This window comes from Anguilla rostrata, chromosome 8 (assembly GCF_018555375.3).
Source record: "Anguilla rostrata isolate EN2019 chromosome 8, ASM1855537v3, whole genome shotgun sequence".
Classification (NCBI taxonomy): domain Eukaryota; kingdom Metazoa; phylum Chordata; class Actinopteri; order Anguilliformes; family Anguillidae; genus Anguilla; species Anguilla rostrata.
Window position 1 is genome coordinate 29,089,606 of NC_057940.1, and position 15,529 is coordinate 29,105,134.

Sequence of the window (15,529 nt, forward strand, 5' to 3'; positions counted from 1 at the left end):
GGTTCTTAAGCCGCGCCAACGTCTTTACCAGGCTTCGCTCGGACATATTTGAGCTTCTTTGAGAGGAATCTTCCTTTGATTTTTTGTCCTGCAGTCAGGCGTGCAGACGCAGTAACTGGTGGCGATACTATGTTGTTCTTTAGGGGCGTTTACCACATCGTCTTTTGTTGTTAGGTTATCATGGTTCAGCTACTGTCTTACGATGTAGCTGAAAACCAGGCTAAGCAGTAATCATAGCTTAAGCTGATTTTATTATTTAAGCGTCGTTTTGTCATTGAAAAGCATCTTATTCCTGTGTGTGTGTGTGTGTGTGTGCTGTATTGTAGAACTCATGTAATGGATACACCTGGTGACATTAAAACTTTGTTCACCCCTGCTTTTTTCCATGTCATGTGACCTGTCAGGTGACCGACAAAATCACCAGCTTGAATATTTCATGCCCGCACAAAGCGGTGAAGCAGGATGCCACAACAGGATATCTTTAGCACTCTAGATTAGAAAAAATAGTTTGTCCTGTTTTCAGTAATGTTTAGGGGATCGAATGAAATTCTAAAGCCTGTTTGTTGTTAACAACTCTTTTGAAAGAAGAACTGGAGTGATGGAACCGAAGACAGAGACATTTTGTTCTTGGTTTGTCTCGTCTTTCATGTGGGCAGTGTGCTGGGGCTCCTCTGCGGTGAGCACGGCTCTCTGTCCCGGCTGGTCATGTGACTGCTTGTCCCAGAACTCAGGGCGGAGTCCCGCATCTCCTGTCTCCTGCAGAGATAACAGGGGCACACTAAATCATAACAGAAACAGTAAACCTCCCGTTGCCATGGCAGTCCGGCCACAGCCCTGCGGCTCTGTCCAGCCCTGTGAGCGAGCGGTGCAGGGCATTATTCATTCAGCTGGCCCTCACTTACCGCAGACAGCTGCGGATACACAGCATGTGCAAATGTGTACTGCGTGGCTACAACATAACCCATCTCCCCGAAAAATAGGCATTGCGAGTCCATGGATTTGACCCCATGACCTCCAACCATTGATCCTTGCCCGAACCACAAGGGGCATGTGAATGTAGTAACCGTTCCTGTAGATTTTACACTTGTTTAAGAGCAACTTTTTTTCTCCCTCTTTCATTCATTTTAGTCGTAGCTGTTGGCTTTCTAGACTAAACTGTTTTCTTCTCCATCTGTCCTTGTGAAAAGATTCAGCTGTAATCTCCCATTTCCGTAGGGGGGATGGACTTTAGCTTCAAATTGGCCGTGACCCTGATGTTTTCAGATCGTCCTAACACTGTGGGGCTGTTTCTGCACACTGTGTGTGTGCTGTGGAAGCACTTTCATAGATGACACTGGGACACATCCACACATACACTCACACACACACACACATACTGTACATATACACACACACACACACACACACATACTGTATATATACACACACACACACACACACAGAAACACACACACACACAAACCCATTTGCGCAAACCCATTCACATAACAGAAGTATCTCAGGCGTTGTCTAGTGGTCAGCACATGTCCTTAAAACTGGTAATGATGATCATATGCAGCTCACTGACATTGTGCAGAAGAAACCATTTAAGCAATGAGCATAGAAAAAATACTTTTATCCCAGATTTATTTTCTATGGTCTGTTGTTCATATGCACCATCTGAACTCATAGAGTAGATGCCATATTTGCAGTTTTACAAAATGTGGCTAATCCCTTTGTTTAAATGCTAGTTATTTGACATATTTTGAATATCTTACATTTGGCTCTGTTTCCTGGTTATTTCTTTAGTAAACAAAACAACTATACTGCTGTGTGTTTCAGACTCTTCAGCAGGTTTGGCGAGGGGAGTGTTACTTTGTTAATTTAAAGGGCCCCAGAGAACAGAGAGCAAAGTGGTGAGGGCTTGGCCCCTTTTCCAGTCTTTTGACAGTTGAGTGGGCGTGTCCGCAGTGTTCACCTCCTCCTGAACCCGTAACTCTCCCCTCCTTTCTGCGCCCGTGTTTATCGATGGCGCCCCTCTCCTTTTCACAGCACGTTGAGGCGATTCAGCCTCCCAGTCGCTTAAGAGGCGTCACATGACCGCTCTCTCCCGTTCGCCCTGCGCGTCCGCGCCGCGCGCAGACCACGCCAGGAATGAAGGCCCCGGAGAGCGAACATGTGGGCAGCGTGTGATCGAGAAGGAAGCGAACATGCGGGTCGGGGCTTTCCTGTCCCTGTCCGCGCTTCCCTCGCTGGCTCTTACACGTCCGCCGAGGCGCGACGCGATGAATGCGGGCGGCCGGGTCCTAAAAGCTCTCTCGCTGTCCCCCGAGCGGCGCGGCGCTCTCTCAGACTGAGGGAGGAAGTGCAGTGCGTCTCCGGTTGGCTCCTGGTGAAGGTGGCGACCGCGAGCTCGGGTGTCCTGTTTCACCAGCGGGGACCTGCCGGACGCGCTGTGCTCCGTCGAGCCGTTAATCAGCGAAGGAGGCGGGATTTGACTTAACGCCGCGGTTGGGTTTCGGTCCCAGTTCCAGAAGACAGAATTCCTGCATTCCGCAGACGGCTCTGATTTGCGGGAGAACAAAGGGTTGAGTCTTTCGGAATGTTCCAGAAGCTGTGTGTGCGCGAGCATTACTGCAGGTGATACAGTAGCAGTATGCTGGTAAGAGGCGGGCACAGCAGTTGGGTTTTGGAGCACGTGCTGTTCTCCTGTTACCTCAGTGAAATGATTTTGAACCTGCTGGTCAGGGTATTGTGAAGGGACACATTCTTCACTCTGGCCTCCGCAGGGTTGTGGGTTCCAGTAGGTACACCTGTAAGGTGAGACATTACAATTGTACCCACAAATTATACGTTTGATCTAATAGCAGTGTTTGTAACAGTATAACAACGTACGCCAGAATGGCATATGTAAGCAAAGTAAACCTAGGCCAGAGTTCTGTACTAGTGTCATACTAGCACCAGAATAACATATGTGACATCATGTAAACATTACTGAGCTTGACAGAGGAGTTTAAGGTGATATTTTCTTATGTACGTTAAGATAGTAGAAACAAGGAGTTGGCTAGAGTAGCTTGATAGATTTAGCAATTCAATAGCCTGTTTCAAAAGCAAAACCCCACAGTGAGTAATTGTGTAAATTGCAACACTAGACCAGAGGCACATTTTTCTGTTGAGATATTGTGTAATACACGTCATGCTCATGAAGGTGAGCACACTGGACATTTTCTCTGCCTTTGCTCTTAGAACCCTACCTCCTTCACCGGCATTCAGTCTCCTGTGTCATATCACAGATACCAGCAGGAGAAAATCCAGTCTTAAAACTTTTCTCAGGACTTTTCTTCAGCTGTTGGACTGATGTGTTTCTCTTTGATGTGTTGAGCTGTGCCTGTACCACTAGATGGCCCCGCTCACAGAGCTAGCGCTCATTTACACAGCTGCGGCTAATCTCGTCCCTGTCGGACACTTCGCATTTCCCCGCTGGCTGAGGGCCACTGTTTATACACCGGGCCCGGAGCATAAGGGCCCCATTATATACACTCGGCCGGTTTGTGTGGGGCTGGGGTGGAGCTCACGGAGATGAGCTGCGCTGCGATCAAACAGCTGCTATTTTTGGGCCCCGGGCCCTCCGGGGCCCTGATCGCGCTTACGCTGAGCGGCGGCCGCCTGTCCTGAGCAGCGGTCGTCTGTGCTGAGCGGCTCGGTGCCGCTCGTTTTTACAAACTGCGCTCAGCTCCTCTGCGGCTGGAGAGAAGGCCGTCACAGCTGCTTATAAAAGGCTGCGTTTTTCTGCAGCTCTCTCTTCTCCACGGTTGATCTTGCTCTTCCACCACTTCTCCTTCACTTGAAAGTGGAAACTTCACGGAGGGTGGGACAGATGGGGCGGAGTTCGGCATGTCCGCCCCTCTGATGTGAAAGGATCATGTCTGGAGTCAGATCCCAGCTCCTGGCCTGTAATAGTGCTTTTCTCTACTAAGCACTTTTATTATGAGTAGGCGAGGAGTAGGAGAGGGTAGGCTTATAACTTCATTTATTATTGTGTTCCAATAGTGTTAAATCCATCAAATTGGGTCTACAAACACCACCCCCTACTGCTACCTGTAGCATTTTGCAGTGATTTAGTGTAAAGCTAACTTGATTTGATTATTGTGGGCAGATGTGCAGTTTGTGAGGAAGCGTAGGGGTCATGAAAGGGGCACGTCATCTTTCCAGCAGGGAAATGGAAGAGGCTTATACACATTTCCTACCACACTTTGTATTTTTAGGTTTGGAGTTCAATCCCTAATTTACACACTTTGTTCCTGCACTCAGACTGCCAGTAAACGGACTTCCAGCATAAATCACCTCGCTGTGTCATAGCGCTGCGGCAGAATGTGCAGAACTTCTCGAGAATCAGAAACAGGTTCTGCGCCGCGTGCGAGGTGGAGAATGTGAGCAGGTAGTGGGGCCGTCTGGGCCCTGCGCTGGCCGCTGCATTGTGGGCATGGAAAGTCTGATCTGCGCTGGACTGGCCACACCTTACCGGTCTCCCTGGGAGACACAAAATGGCCGTGCTCAAAATAATTTCAGCCACACACTGCGAGGCAGCGATGCGTTTATTCCACAAAAATCACCCCCAGTTTACTGTTGTAGCTACCGTTGTTACTACAGCAGTTTCAGGTTGTAAATACAGGCACTGCTGTATGGGTTTACTGTAAGGGGAGGGGGGGATACTGTGTATCCCCCTCTACAGCACTGGCTTGTTCTGACCACTAGAGGGTAATGATTAGCAGAACTGCATCAGGATCTATAAAAACACAGGAAATATTTTTTCTCATTGGGGCTCTGTTTCTGTTCATGCTGGTAGCATCTTCACTCCTCTCAAGTGCTTGTGTGGCTAAAATAGCACACAATAGCAGCAAGTATGCTTGGTTACTATGGTTGTCGAGTCAAACATAGACTTACATTATAAGTTGCTCTGGCTGTATGTAATGTAATGTAATGTAATGTCATTAAATGTAAAACCAAGTTCTACTTGAGTACTGCTTTGGGACCCAAGAGACTATAAATTTTATAGTTTTCTTTCATGTTGCTGTGTGACATACAGTACACAGCATACATGGTTTACATTGTACTTGCATCACGTATTGTTTTATGAACATTACTGATATTTCTAACCTTTGCATTAACTAGCCCAGACACTTTAATTGGACTTTTTCCACTGTGGGGGATCGACAGCCCGGTCGTCAGGGTAATTTAGTCGCCTGAGATTCACCGCGGCAACGGACTGGAAAAGGTGCAGTCATGGGGCCCTGTCAAGGCTCCCCACCTTGCATCTGACACTAGCAGGAAGCTTAATCTGGTTCCCCATGGGGGGACGGTCTTGCTGCTGATCGTCCTGACAACCACATTCCCAGAGCTCCAGAGAGCTGAGGGGCAAGGTCTGGGTAAGAGTTTAAGCGAGAGGCAGGTTTTATACACTGTTTATGTTCCCCAAGCAAGTAGGTGCTCTCAGGTAACAAACCCAGCCATCTCAGTCCATATGGGTCATGGGGAAGTTCTGAGACTAGAGTCCAATGAACAGGAACAATTTTTGCATTTTGCATTTTTGGAAACTGACTACACCAACCCTCCTCCCCAACACACACACACGCACACACGTAATATTTGAGAAGCAGGGCATACAGTAGGGAAAGTTGCGTTCATGTATTACTGTACACAGTGTGAATTGTATTGGCTTTATACTGATTGATATGAATTAGCAAATTAGGTTATTACACTGACCCTCCTGGATATAAAATGCAAGGCCTGTGTAGTGTTTGCATACACCTTCAAATTATTAATTTCTCCTCACAATTAGAATTTACCATAGTACCCAGAAGGGTGCTTTCGCATGTGCAATGATGCGAACGGGCCATTTAGCTGATCTAGACTCAAAATTTAGTTGACAAGCCATGGGGCCTGTGAGTTTGAGCCTTTATGATGCTTGGCCAACTTATTTTCTTTAATGCATGTTGTTGCTTCATTTAAACTGAGTTTGTAGAGTCTTTAAGTAGATTGCCTCTAATTTTACTTGGACCATTTTAATAATTATTTTTTATTCCTGTTGCCAGTTTAAAAGCCTTGAAGCCTGGAGGAATTTAGCTATTGTTTATTTTTCTGGTTTTCAGTTTACACTGATTGGATGTCTTTCAAATGTGTTGCCGGAACTTAACGAGAGGGGGAGCTGTAACCCCTTTCCTATATAAACATTTCCATGGCGACATTCGATTGGTACAGCATGGTTAGTATAGGATGACAGTCCAGTAAAAAAACAGAATAGCAGTTTTATGTGTAGGGGGGTGGGAGCAGCAGTCTGGCATCCCACATATGACTTGAATACTGAACTAAGGCCCCTGACTGACTCCTGTACCATTGCTTTCCAATAATCTGAACACTATTAATATTTCACCACCTTTTCAAAGGGAAAGGGGAGGGACTTCGCTATTGTCTGTTGTTGTTGTGTAGCCATCACTGAAAACATAGAAGAGAGAGAGAGAGAGAGAGAACCCTGTAGAAAACAATGAGTTATGTTTGAATGATCAATTTTTCCAGCTCTATCTAATTGTTTTTGTAAATCACAAGTATTTATTATGACTAAACACCAGAATAGTCACAAAAAAGGATAAGGAAATCCAGCAAGTGTGAGTCATTGATTAGTTTTTGCTTGGCAGTGTTTCCTGAGCAGAGCTTTGAATGTGGATGAGCAGGATGGAGTGCCGAGAGTATTATTCAGAGCAAAGCTTCTCTCTCGATGCCGTGTAATTCTCTTATGTTACCTATGCACAGCAGGTATCTGTCAAGTTCCAGACTAATGATTCTGGCACATCAGCATTGATTTATAGAAACTTCATTTTTCATTGGGGATTACTGTGTGAACTGGACTAAATGTGTTCATGGCTATGAATAATGAGTTACATAATGAGTATTGTACCTCATCGGACCTGTGCTTTGTAGTTGTTCCAATGATCTTCAATATGCACTTATTGTACGTTGCTTTGGATAAAAGCATCTGCCAACTAAATGTAATGTAATGTATGTAATGATTACTCACGGGTATTATTATTATAGACTGCAGTCAGGGAGTTTTGGTCAGCGATATCACATTTCACGTCTGGAAAATGCCGATGCAAATCAAAATGGCGTGTTCGTGTGATTACCCCCCTCCACTTGTTCACCCGATCTGATGGCTCGCCATTGACAGCCAATCAGCAGAGATGCTGGAATTCTGTAGCTGATCTGATCAGACCCATTCCCTGACTCATCGGAGCAGTGCCAGGTTTCCCGCAGCAAGCACGTATCCTATTGGTGATGCGCCGGGGGGAGTGGCAAGGAGATGACTTGCAGTTGTTGTTTTCTTCCAATAGGGAGTGGCACAGCCCAGCGGACTCTGATACTGGTGGTGCTGGAGACTGGAATAAAAGACCTCTGTCCTGAGCATCTATTCATTTGCTCAAAAAAAAGTGATTAGAAAAGTACACATTTTTTTTACTTGCATTTTTTTTGCAGTTGAAATGTTCTGTTGGTCCCGGTCAAAGTATTCAGCCAAAGGCATTTTATGCCTATGGGTTTATCTTTAGACCTGTTGTGTGTTTTGTTTTTATTGGCCAAAAATGTTCCATTCAGTATCCTTCAAACCTCTTTGGTTCTCAGTGGATAGAGGCCAGTTAGTGCTTTTAATTTCATTTTGAGGAACAGGTTTTGAGGAAGAGAATACAGTTTAGTTCTGCTGTAGTATGTGGATCAGGCAAGCTAATATTCAAATGCTCAGAAATCCTGTGTTTTCGTTTGCTGGAATTTATTGAGACCGATACCGCTGTGGCTCCGGCAAGCAAGGTCAGCTGCCACTGCCCCCACATTGTGACATGCTGCTCCCCTCCAGTGGGCCTAATGCCCTTCCTGCCCTCCAGTGTCTCTGACTCGCCTCCTGGTGACCGCGCCTCTCTGCGAGGGGAACTAGAAGACAGACCTGACCGTGAGATGAACCGCGCCTCTTCTGGGAAACCGGGTTAGCACGTGTCATGCCAGCTCTGTGGACTGGGCTGCTTTACTATATTACTGCTCTCCTGCCAAACCTCCTTTGAAGCAACAATAGCAGAGTTTCCATAGGAAAGCTGTAAACTGCTCGAGCCATTCATGTTGGGCCAAAGAGAAATGACCCATCTTTGTTTCCATGGGCCTGGAATGGGATTCCGGTCCATAATTTGTCAACAGAAATCATCAATCATCTAAGACTGAATATGTAATTTTGCAGTGGTTTGCTCCAAAAACAAAATATGCTTTCCGATTGCAACTTGTTTTGTTCTAAAACAATAGAAAAAATAAGTTGCGGTTCATTTCTGGGCAAACTCTTGCCAACAGGTTGCATTTTGTTCGGTGGTGTCTGCATATATCTGGAATCACTTTTTGGCTTTTTTGAAGTTCATGGATACTTTGATGAGTAGCAGGTGCTCCTGGGTAAATTTCAGCAGAAACTCTGCTTCTGTAAAGTCTGCTTTCCCCTTAGTCTGCTTTGACCATGCAAATACAGTGCTTGTTGATTGTGTTTTCCAGGCGCTCTGTTGGGGTGGGAATCCAAATAAAAATAGAAACATAAATCAGTGAGAACTGAAAGGCAGAATGCTCAAGGCCTGTTCTTTCAAACAAAGGCAGAAAAAACTGAATTCTGATTGGACGAGTCCCTTGCTAAACCTCACAGCTCAGAGAGAATAGGAGATAATTTATTTAAGCCACTGTGGACGAGAATGGCTACTAAATTCCCAAAGGTAAATGTATATAGGCAGTATTGAAGTGTGTGTGTGTGCTTGTGTGTGTCTGTGTGTTTGCGTGTGTGTACATCTGTGTGTGTGTTTGCGTGTGCATGTGTGTGTGTGCATGTGTGTGTGTGTATGTGTGTGAGCATGTATGTATATACCTGTGTGTGCGTGCGCTTGTGTGTGTGTGTATGTGCTTGTGTGTGCGTGTGTGTGTGCATGCGCTTGTGTGTGTGTGTGTGTGTGTGCGTGTGTGTGTGCATGCGCTTGTGTGTGTGTGCATGTGTGTGCGTGTGTGTGCGTGTGTGTGTGTGTGTGCGTGTGCTTGTGTGTCCGTGTGCATGTTTATGTGTGTCTAAGGAGGGCTATTGGCAGCTGAAGTCCCTCCTTCCTCACATTCCTACTGGTCAGGGCGAGCCGTGACTGATCTCAGCCTGGGAGCAGTGAGATCAGAGAGAGAGAGAGTGAGAGGGAGGGACACTCACTCACTCACACACACTCACACACACCCACACACACACACACAGTCGCACGCAGACACACAGGCACGCGCAGTCTCTCCCAGTGTGAGCGGACACCGCCGTCCCTCGCAGCTGCAGCCCGGGAGCCGGCGCTGACTCAGGGTGCCGGGGTGGATCCGGCTGCCCCCGCACAGGGGGACGATCGGGGCATGGGACTCTAAGCCCCTGGGGCCAGCTGCATCATGGGCAATGCCATCCAGAGGAAGAGGAAAGGGCAGGCGCACCCTGGCCAAGGGAAAGCCCGCAACCCCTGGCGCTTCGGGCGGGCAGACAAGCACAAAGCAGGTAGGACCCAGGCTGGGCTTTGTGTACAGCTGAGGGCGGAGGGTGGTTGGGATCGTGGGAGGAGAAGTGTCCTGTGATGTAGCGCTTTCTCTGCTCACCTTTGACTGGATGCGAAGTACAGGGGGAAAGAGTAACCAGTTACAAATGCCCGACCGCCTGGACAAAGCAGCCATAGATATGCAGACGTTTGCGGTTGGCTAAAAGCACGTGCCTTCGGGTTGAGAGAGTGACCGTGCTAACAGAGGACCACCCAGCACTTATACGAAGCGGGGGAGAAATGGACCTCGTGTTCGCGCGGGTACGAGACCTCACACACCTCTGTTGCGCGTACGGGGAAGTAAACGCCTCTGTGTTTACCCTGGTCGCAGGTTACCTGATCGCGCAGGTAGAGGCGGCGCTTGTGTGCTCCGGGCGCCGTGTTTATCTGTGCGAGGGGAGCGGGGGTGCTGGCCCGGGGCGGAGAAAATCACGCTAACCTGGTCGCTCAGGCTCTGCCCTGTCGCCCCGAGGCGTGTGGAAGCGGACCGGCGAGTTTCGGACGCGGTTTCACTGTTTGCTCACCGCCTGTCATACTCCAGTTTGCATAATTTCCATTCCTTTTATGCACCAGGCCAGCTCAGTTTGCATGCTGTGATTTACAGTGGCTTTTCGATCATCCGTATATCACCAGTGATGTCACAGATGTGGGCCATGGACCTTTCTATTGGCTTGGGTCATGATCTGTAGAAATGTCCCTTTTTGTTCAAATGAAATCAGTTCAGTCAGAGCAAGCATATCCGGTTATAGTAAATGATTTCTGCAACAAAGAGACCAGCCATCGGCTTTAACTTAAAACCATGTGTTTTATTTGATTGTTTTGTCAGAAGTAACATCAAAATGAATTGGCTGCTAACGAGGGCTAATGCTTATGGGCTCTTAAAATGGCTTATTAAAATTTATAGTGTTATGATTCAGAATAATCAAAAACAGGTTCAGAAGATAAGCTCCCTCTTTTTACAGCTCACTGGCCAATCACGAGAAGAGAATGAAGGGAACCCACACTGGGAACCCCCCAAAGGGAACAGTTTTAAGAATCTGCCCAAACAAATGATTTGTTTTTAATCACAGAGGGAGGCTTGCTACATGAGCTTATAAACTGATCCCATCTCAGGCAGTTCCTGTCAAGGGTGTTTCTGATTCATGTCTGTACCAGGTGGTTAACTTCCTGTCTGATATCAGTAACTTCAGTGAAGCAATCGAGTGCTGAGGTAGAACCAAAATTAAATAAATTTATCTTAAATGAAATTAAATAAAATGTGCCACTTACTCTGTGAACTGCAACAGCAGTTTTTAAGAACCACTGGTGTTGCTTAGTCATGATCATTACAATGGAATGGGGCTTAGCAATCTGAACAGTCCCCATTGACATCTTGTGAGACTTACTAGTGAGAAGTTTTACTAATGCCTCACAGGAAGTGCCATGCCAGACTTCCTGTATCACTCCTGCATCCACCAGCACATCATTCTGTGAAGCGGTGTGGATCTGCAGAGTGTCCTGAATGTGACAGACACTGCAAGAATGGAGAGAAAGCCACCGTAGGTCCACCACAACCGCAGGCCCAGGCCAGGGGCATAGGGGCAGGGAGGGGGGTGGTTGGGGCATTCTGGGGGTGCTTCTAATCTTACACATTTGTTTAGAGTTGGAATTTTTTGAGTATTTGTGCGCTTGTTTTCTGGGGTCGCCCCCCGCGCATAGTGTCCGCCATTCACGGCGGAGTTTTATTCAGGAATCCTGAATCGAAGGAATTCCCGTCGTTCCAGCCCATCCCATCTCGCATGACTGCACACCCGGGACAACAGGGCCTGCCCCGGCGGTGTCAAACGGGGGCGTGTCCTCCAGTCCTGCTCCCAGAGCTGTCCTCTGTCCGCCAAGCTTTTACCTTGACTGAGCTCCTTGTCCTGCATCTGCTGCTGTACATTGCTAAGTTTCCATCACAAACAATTGACTAACCCTTCAGGTTCCCATTAAAAAAACACTCAGGACTCCTCTAATCAAGATCCACCACCCTCTGTACTCTGCAGTGAATCCTTCAGTTCCAGTTAAGCGTGAGCATAGGTGCACAGAGAACGCATCTGCAGCCATGTTGTATGTGTAGGAAGAATAGGAAGAAGCTAAAGTTGAGGCCATGCCAAGGCCGGAGGGTAATAGGAGTCTTGGGTGATAGGGTTATAGGGTTACAGGCTTTCACTGGAGCCAGTGGAGTGGAGCTTGCTGAGGAAATGCGTCTGTCAGAGACGGTGATGTCATGCCCTGGAGCCTGTCGTATCACCTCAATTAGTCCCTTGTGGGACAGACTCAGGCCATTTTCACTGCTAGCTTGTTGTGTCTTGTCTGGAAGCAACCGTTGCGTGCGATCGGTTTGGTACAGTATGCCGTGGATCAGTCACATCAACACTTTTCCTCAGTAAACACACGTTACAAGAGTAAACTATAGTCACACATTTTGTAATCTAAAGCTTGTGCCTGTTATGTACATGACCAAAAACCTCATGCATAAATCTCCGTTAGGAGCTAGACTTTGTGAAATAACCACAGTGTGGATGACTGCATATTGCCTCTGTGTGAAAGTTAAGGTGCTGTTGGTGTCCTCGTCACGTCTCTCACTATTTATGGTAAAGGACTCAGCTTGTTCTCTTCAGACTGTTTTTACCAAGGCAGGAAAAAGGCAGGTTCATCACTGCTGCCCCCGGGGGGCTGGAGATAAGTAACATGGTTTGTAGGCGATGAGTCTTGCTGGTGAGAATATTACCGTGACGCACTTGCATTACGTATTACAATTCACCACAAATTGAAGTGCACCACCATACTCTCAGACGCTGCATGCTTGGAATGGTCAGATAGTATCATAACATGTGATATGTGATGCCAAACCACCCTTGGTCTCTTCTCATAGTAATTTTTCACATTTGTGTATGCTGGAGTCTAATTCCAGATAATCTGATCATTTAATTAACACAGACACTAGCTGTTTCATTTCTGTAACACATTCTGCTACACTTTCAAGAAACCATTTGGTTTCAACAACATTTGGAGGATTTTAGCCAGTGCAGAGTTCAGCATTTGAACGTTTTCAACAGATTCAGTCCTTGTTCACTCACCCATGTTTACACAACCACTTTTACTCACAACAAAGGGTTGGATTTTGTGTTTTTCTTCTTAGATAGTTAGCTTCATGAAAAAGATAATTTTGTACAGCACTCAGCAGCTTCCAGTCCACTGTTCAGATCAGAAGAGGAAAGTAAAGTGCTGGGTAAACGTTTTACATTCCAAATTCAGCTGCCATCCTCATGTTTCCACGTGTACAGGGAGGACCTTTTTTTTCAGAAATGTCCACATACATATTGTACACATCTCCACGGATTGTAATGGATCACTATATAGTCATAACAGGAGGTGCACTTGGAGTGCTTGTGGAAAGGGTATGAGAGCTCTTAACGGTGCCTTCTGACCACAGGGGCTGCTGAGTGGTGACAGAGCGATGTTGCCGGTTCCTCTTCTCCCTCCTGTTAAATCGTGGAGGATCACGTTAGTCTGGGAAATTGAGTTTTGAAATGGTGCCTGTGTTGCTTCGTGCCCCGTGCCGGTGAGGGAAAGGCGGTGTATCCGAAGCCGAACGCTCGGTAGGAGGGAGATTGTCGGGAGGAGAGGAGACCTGTGTTTCTGACGGGTAAACAGCTGCGGGGATAATGGGTGCGAGAGGGGGCTCATTATCCCGCCTGTTCGAGAGGCAGCTGGATCCGGGAACGCGCTACCCCTTTTCCGATGGCCTCTGAGCTCCGTGCTCTAATTCGATCTCGGGCACGCATTGAATATCCAAATTTAGCTCGCGATGCTGTGGCAGAGAGCTATTTCCCTTTTGTCAGGACGTCAATCTGCTCACAGGGGCAAAGCCCTTCCTGTAATGCTTTGCCTTGTGCCTGTGTATAAATTCAACTTACCTTTTAGTTTTGGAAAATAACGACATGGATTTGATTTGCAGTAATGATTTTTGGTATTTACGATGCAGTTGCAACAGTATTTGCATGACTTCCTCGTAATGACGTGCTCAGCAGTACTACAGTGTGCTGCATTGTTGTCATAAGATTCAGCCTGACCTTTTTACTGCCATCTAATTAGTGAGAATGGCATATGTATTTATAGCAGCAAAGCATGCCTAATGTATTTTTCCCCTTTCAGAGTAAGCGGCAGTCTCAGGGCACCCTCCTCTGAAGTGAGACCCAGCGCATACACTGGCATAATAATGGCCGTTTCGCACAGGTCCCATCCTGGCAGTCTGGCTGGCCACTGCAAAAGCAAGATTAATAGCTTTTTCCGTCTTTTATCTCAGGAACAGGCGGGCATTCTTTGACTGCGCCGTCCAATTTGTACCAGCGCAGCGGCCATTTAATGTTCCACAACGTGGCAGCAGATGCGTCAGGTTATTGAGCAGCTTAGTGTTGTACCCGTTTCTGGATGAAATAGAGAAGATTCTCCCATACTGTACAGGTGAGTGTATGCTAGTGCTGGGTCAGAGGCTTAATAACGGCCCATTGCCCACTCTCCATTCCTTCCTGGTTCAGCTGGGAAGCTGCGGTTGCTATTAAAGTTGCCATGGAGTTAAGGAATTCTAGCAAAGGAACATTTGGTGCAACAGTATCCAAAGCTAATAGTGGAGTACACGTAGTATACAGTATTGTCTTGCAACTATAAAACATATTGCAGGTGTGTCAGTTCTGGAATAGCGAGAGCCAAGAGCTTTAAAGGGGAAGCCTGCAAGCCATTTGTTCAGATGGCTAATTACTCCAGCTCCATCATTAGTGTCACTTTCACTGACGAGGCACCATTTTGGGTGATGGGGGAGAGATAGGGGATTACTGTACAATCGGGCCAACATTGATTTTGGGGCTGTGAGAAACATATGTGATCTCTCAGCAAGAATGAGCATGACTCTACTCATATTAACTGCCTGGCACTTTTCAACATTAAATCAAAGCATGATGGGTAATGGGCCATGAAATTGATGATCGTTTGAGTTCGCCTAATCTCACTGGTTTGTGTTCCCATAAGAGTGCTATTATCGTGTATTTTCCCTCTCCCATCTCTCTCCCATCTCTTCCTCTTTCTCTCATCTCTCTCTCTCCCATTTTCTCTCCCTTTCTCTCTCTTGCTCTCTCTCTTACACACACACACACACACACACTGCAGAACCACGCCTGACAGACTCGATGCTTTGATAGCAACAGACAATCCTCTGTTTTCACCAGAACACAAAATGACATTGGGGCATGGAGGGCAGGGATTGGAGGATGCCGGAGGGGTGGATTCAGAGGACCATATGATTTTGGCAAGTAAGGATGGAGAATATGGGAAGAGGACAGTTGGGGTCCATGGTTGTGGAGTCTTCAGGTGACTGCGAGAAATCCAAGCACAAAGTGCTTTGTACATTTTGCAAGAGTTATTGCCATTTGTTAACCATTCATCAGGAAATGTATTTTAGCTGAGGTTTTTTTAAAGTGTGGATCACCCCTCTAAAATAAATATAGACCTTCCCCTGGATGCTCACTGCCTGGCTACTGCTTTTAAACATAGTTTAACCAATAGTGTGTGTCCAACCAGATTTCTCCCTTAACTTTCAAATATGTTTGTACCACTGGGTCAAACAAATAGAAAAAGTAAAGGAACTTCAGGTAACAAGTAGATGCCCACCTGGGAATTTGTCTGCTTTGATGTTGCTTTGCTTTGCTGGTGACAAAAAACACAGAGACACCTGTGATGATTTAATCTGCTTTGGCCAAAGCGGTGGGACCACCTCAGGTTCCTGGAGACTGCGAAAAAACAAGCAACCTTTTATAGTTTGTTTCTTAAGCCGCGTTTCCACCAAAATTACCCGGAACTTTCAGTCCCAGGAACTACTTTACCAGGAACTAAAAGGTTCCTTCAGCCAATGGTTGTCT

The 15,529-nt window shown here is 46.7% G+C and overlaps 1 protein-coding gene across 5 annotated transcripts in view; it reads left to right on the forward strand.

Moving 5' to 3' along the window:
• The window catches only part of nhsl3 (NHS like 3), a 60,024-nt gene that overhangs the window by 11,421 nt on the left and 33,074 nt on the right, over positions 1-15,529 (forward strand). The window contains exon 1 of one of the 5 annotated variants that reach the window (XM_064347580.1): positions 9,298-9,556. The exons of the other annotated variants lie outside the window; for them this stretch is intronic. Within the exon in view, the coding sequence (XP_064203650.1) occupies positions 9,454-9,556 (103 nt within the window). The 5' untranslated portion in view covers positions 9,298-9,453. Of the gene's footprint in view, positions 1-9,297; positions 9,557-15,529 lie in introns of those variants that run through there. 5 annotated transcript variants of the gene reach the window in all.